This window comes from Palaemon carinicauda, chromosome 35 (genome assembly GCF_036898095.1).
Source record: "Palaemon carinicauda isolate YSFRI2023 chromosome 35, ASM3689809v2, whole genome shotgun sequence".
Lineage (NCBI taxonomy): Eukaryota > Metazoa > Arthropoda > Malacostraca > Decapoda > Palaemonidae > Palaemon > Palaemon carinicauda.
Window position 1 is genome coordinate 60539779 of NC_090759.1, and position 6070 is coordinate 60545848.

General features: G+C 34.4%; 1 protein-coding gene across 1 annotated transcript in view; it reads left to right on the forward strand.

Annotated features, from left to right (window-relative positions):
• The first annotated feature begins 1017 nt into the window (after nt 1-1017).
• The window catches only part of LOC137627787 (titin homolog), a 617410-nt gene continuing 612357 nt past the window's right edge, over nt 1018-6070 (forward strand). The window contains 1 exon segment of the mRNA XM_068359142.1: nt 1018-2162. Within this exon segment, the coding sequence (XP_068215243.1) occupies nt 1130-2162 (1033 nt within the window). The 5' untranslated portion in view covers nt 1018-1129.

Below are 6070 nucleotides of genomic sequence, written 5' to 3' on the forward strand. Positions count from 1 at the left end.
TATGTAATGTGTGTGCATACTCTTTGTATAAACTAAATCGTTCAACCTTACTTACCATGTTTGAAATGTTAGGTTTAATTACCTTGAAAGGATGACCTGAAACTTAGCATCTATGTTACATGTCATATATGTTCTCAGTGTGCGAAGTTCTACTGCCTTACTTAATATTAGTTTTATTGATAAGAACTTTCAAACATCTAGTGTATACTACTGAGCCGAGTTTAATTACAAGTATTTTTACACACTTATTTTTGGGGGGTAAGGTTTACTTTTCACATCACAGATTCCGTTTTTTTTTTTTTTTTTTTTGATATACGAAAGAAAAGTTTAGTTATGTATGTTTGGTGTTTTGTTTGTACACCAAATAATCAGCTGTTTGTTTGATGTGTATGAGGATCGGTATTTGTAAAACAACGCTGCTGATCAGAAACGAAACGAATTTAGGATTCTTGTGAAATACTTCCGCTGAGTCAGTCTTCCCGAAGAGAAACTGACTCTCTCTCTCTCTCTCTCTCTCTCTCTCTCTCTCTCTCTCTCTCTCTCTCTCTCTCTCTCTCTCTCTCTCTCTCTCTCACACTCACACACACACACTCACACTGTAATGGGCATCTCTTAAGATACGTTACAATGCCTGAATGGTTTGTGTGTGTCTATTTACGTTCTTGAAGTCGATGATGAAATGGGCATAGCGATGAGATGAAATTGGGGAGTGTAAATGTCGTGCCCGTATGACAAGCCTACCCCAGAACACTTGTGAATGTTGCCACCGCCACCAATCGGGTGGAGGAGAACATCTCCCTTGGCACTGACTGCGGCACAAATGTTTGACGTGCCATGACCCCCCTACACATCTCATCCCTCCTTCCCTCCCTCTCCCAAAGGGTCCCCCCTTAATCTCCCTCTTACTCTTTGGCGTTTCTCCTCTTCTCTTTATCCCCATGTTCCCAGGTCTTCCCCCTGGCGTAGTAGGAAGGTAGTCCCGTGCTGGACACCTAAGCTTATTGGCTGCGAGTGCCAGTCTTGTTCCTCCCCAAGTGGCGCCAGGAGCAACTCTAACAAAAGCCGGGCCGTGAGCGCGAGGCAGTGGAGTGGGGGATATCGTGTGATGGTGCTGTGTTAACGACTGATCATGGGCAACAAGCAGGGCCACGAGCTCTCGCCCGAAGAAAAGCAGAGGCTCAAGGAAGAGAAGAGACTCCTGAAGGAGGACAAGGAACACAAGAAACGTTTGAGAAAAATCGAACAGAGGCGTCTCAAGGAAGAAAAGAGGAAAGGCACTAGCAGTGCGGCAGCGACACCTGCTACTACAAAGAAGGATAATGAGGATGCTCAGAGCGTAGGAGGAAGTTCAGTGTGGTCTGAAAAGAGCGTAGGATCTGCTCCGGAGTCATGGTATCACTCTGCTTCAGAACCAGGGTCAAAAAGGTCGTCTATCTATCTTCCAGCATCAGCTGGGCCTGGATATTACCAACATGATTGCTGGTACTCGGGATACGAAGATAGTGGGTCTGAGAAATCTAAGCCCGCGTCTAGAGCAAGTTCCAGGCCAGGATCTAGACCGCCATCAAGGGCACCGAGCGTCAAAGACACCCTTAATTTGCGTTCCAGCTCCCTGGAACGTTACCCACTGGGTGTGCCCAAGGGAGAGGCTATTGAACCAATGCACAAGGCAGGATCCTTGGACCTGGCAAATGTTGTTGCAGAAAACTTCCTGGAAAATCGAGAACAGCTGGTGGCGGAGATGGAGATTGCTGCTGCCATTGCCTCTCGGTATGACGAGACTATACGTGCTTCCAGAGAACAGCTGGAGAAGACATCTGTCGATAAAGCGTCTCTGATTGACAGAGCGTCTTTGACGGATAAGGTTTCGCTTACCTCTTCTATTTATCATTCAGCCGAAGAAGGGTCGGTAAGGGGTGAAAAGCGGAAAGTGCATTTGGAAGACCGCGAGTCTCTGTCTTCGGTTTATTACTCAGCCGATGAAGCGAGCATTGGTTCCAAGAGAAAAGTTCTTGATTATGGATCCGACCACACTTCTGCTACTGGTTCTCTTTATTACTCTGCTGACGAGGGTGGTTCTGTGGCTGGGTCTGTATACTACACTGCTACCTCAGGGTCAGAAATGGAGGACCATGTGACTGATGCAGAAATCCTTGGAAAAGGTAAATAATGAATTACATTCTATGTTTTGCCGTTGGAAAGGGGATGGTTTGGTCTGAAGTGGAATACATACATGTAACCAATAAAATGCAATTGCATACGTAATCATAGTAGGAGGAGAGGCAATGCAATAAAAAATATCCAGGTGAGATATATACGCCAGACGTAATGAATTTTATATATAATTTCCATTTCCAATTTTGAAGGGCATTAAGAAGTCAAAAGATATTCAGAGGCCGCCTTAACTAAAACTCAATCGAATATTACAAGTAAAGAAAAGGTTGTAAGTAATATTTCTAGCTGTAAACGAAACGCAGGTATGCCTAAAAAGGATGAAAACATTCCCGCATATCAGTACCTTTAAAGGACACATGCCACTAATGCCTCATTCTTTTGCTCATTCCATAGATTGTGAGCATTCCACATGGCCTCAAATATCTCGCTCTTTTCATCCCCCTTTCATACCTCTAGCTGCGAAACCTGATGACGTCCCATTCCCCGCCCCCTTCCCGACCCTTTATATGTTTATTTACTTCTTTCCAACCTTTCCTTTGCTGAGATTTTTATCTTTAATCTTTGAATGTTTTATTTCTTTTGAACCTTGTGTTTGTGTGTATGCCTTTGTGGGTTGAATCCTCCTTTTGATCATTGCAGGTGACTGTTAAAACTTTTATTTGAATTTATTTTTATTGCGACGGCAATACCAGGACTACTTTTTCTCCATTGACGGACTGTATTGTACAATACTTTTCTCACGTGGCTTCATAGCGAAATTAATTGTTTTAATTATATTGATCATAATTATAGACGAGCAGCGTATGCACCGGATCCCAGTGTATACATTGGTTGCCTAGTTCTTCGTATTCTCATTTTATAAAGAGTTTGATAAACACTAGATTCTCTTCAGTAATTATCTATTCAAATTAAAGTTTCTTTCCTAGCTTATTCCAGTGGAGGTTTTCTTGTATTATATTTTTCAAAGAGTTTAAAAGAGATAGGGATACATGCTATTGAACGAACCGACCATTAAACGTGTTTCGTAAGTGCTTTAAGTTGTCTTAGTCGTGGAGGTCTCCTTCCCAGAGAGAGTTGCCAAAAGATCGCGACTTCTGGGAAATCTCAAAGCCAGTCTGTGTTAGTTAACTAACTCAATGCTGAATCTAGACAGTACTTGCATATGTTGGGCCATTAGCCTTGTTAGTTTGCTTGCTTTTTGATCATTTGGAAAAAGATGATTAACGTTTCTGATTTTTTGGTATACACTTGGGACCATGCACGTCCATTACGCATAATTTTCAAATAATTATAACATTGGCTGTGAATTATATTATGTAAAAGTTGTATATGACCAGCCAAGAAAAGAATAAATCGGGTTATAGTTATTGTAATAAAAGTTGAAGGGCAGTTATAGTAATCACTTACGGCCATTTTTAAATGCCAGGGAACTTTAACGTTATCATGTCTAACGTTTGAGTCTTGTAATGAAGTGGGTCGAATGATGGCATAGATATCCATATTTATTTATCTTGTATCTTACAAATCGCCCCATAGGCTAGCTAATGCGAATGATAGGTTGACGGAAAGAAACAATTGTTTAGATATAATTTTAATAATTTTTCATTATCCTATTGGTAAGAAGAGAACTAGTTTCGTACCTTTACACAATCAGTTTGAAGCCTGATCCCAGCGGAAGCTTTTCATGTCACCTCGATGTGAAACTTACTCATGTTTTGCTATTTTAATTCTGTTTGTGTTTTATCACTATTCGTATTGTTTCCTTTTATTTGTGAGTTAGGGAAACCCAATAAAGAAACATATCCTTGGTTATTTTCACAATTCAAAGCTTTTCTTATATTATTTTTTTATATTGGGATTTGCAGGTTACTGGAATTGCATTTGTTTTTGTTGTTTGCCAATATGTTTTAGAAAGGCATCCCTTGATACCTGAAAATTGTTTATATTATATTATATTATATTATAATATATATATATATATATATATATATATATATATATATATTTGTATGTATATATATATATATATATATATATATATATATATATATATATATATATATATTCGTTCTCATGTATATGAGTAATTCAAATAGCATTTATTATGCGTTACTAAACCACAAATGAGGCTTTAGAGAGCAAACCAAATTTCACAATAACATAGATTTAAATGGACAGGTTACCACTGAATCGGTTGAATGAGATTTTTGTAAATATTATCTCACTGACGGATTTTTTTTTCTTTTTTATAAAAAACTCGGATAACTTTGACATGAAATATATAAATATGATTAAAGCTATTAAATACATTGAATTATGCTGTTTTATAAAAACATGAATAAAGCTATTAAATACTTTGAAATATGCTGTTTTTTAAAACTATGATTAAAACTATTAGATGAATAGAAATCCTGTCATATCTAGGCTACTGAGTATGCCTGGCATCCCGTTTGATGTTGCTGTCATTACAGTATAATATCATTGGCAATAAAGGGTGACTTCAAAAGATGCTTGGTTTTTTATAGTAGCTATTATCTAGGTAATCACTCTTGTTTAAATTGAATTTTCAAGATCTACATGTGATAAAATAGAGAAAGAGAGAGATGAAGGCTTTCGTATTATGGGCCTGTTTCATATATATATATATATATATATATATATATATATATATATATATATATATATATATATATATATATATATATGTATATATATATATATATATATATATATATATATATATATATATATATATATATATATATATATATATATATATAATACATACATGCATACATACTATTTAATTCTTTCCTTTTGATGAGGGTACGGTTTTTATCTCCAACACTGCCTTCCATCAAAAATCGTATATCGTTTTTATCAAGCATGTGTGACTTAAGGTTAATATCGCCAAATTTTTCATCTGTTTCTATCTGGAAAATTAATAGCCTCTCCACTCCCACGCGTAGATGCTTGTGCATAGTTATCTATTATTGAAAGGAAATATGAGAGAGAGGCTGTCATACGTAGGATATATAGGAAGCAATGTATATATATATATATATATATATATATATATATATATATATATATATATATATATATATATTAATATATGTATGTATGTATGTATGTATATATATATATATATATGTGTGTGTGTGTATATATATATGTATATAATGTATATATAAATATATATATACAGACATATATATAATATATATATATATATATATATATATGTGTGTATATATATGTATATATATGTATATAATGTATATATAAATATATATATATGTGTATATATATATATACAGACATATATAATATATATATATATATATATATATATATATATATATATATATATATATATATAAGTATATATATGTATATAAATATATATATATATATATATATATATATATTATATATATATATATATATATATGCATATATATATATATATATATATATATATATATATATATATATATATATATATATATATATATATATAATTTACTTTTATCGCCGACAAAAGTCATCAAATTATCAAGGATATTCGTAAGGTAGGACTATTTTCTATTAATTCCAAGGATTTTGCTAAAGCTGACAAATATTTTCTTTAAACTTTCGTCGTCTTAGTCAATAATTAGTCTTTATTTCATTTACCTTTTGTCCACAAGATCAGTATTCTTGTAGTTTTTAGTATTATACAGTAAAATTATGCAGTGTTTTAAAATTAATCATATTTTCATGGAAGTAAGTATTCACAAAAAAAAGTTATTAAATTTTTCACAATAAGAAAAGATGAACGCTGGCCGTATTCATGTATACTAATACTTCCATCATATAATAATACTGGAATGTCAGCCAATTTGGTCGTTGC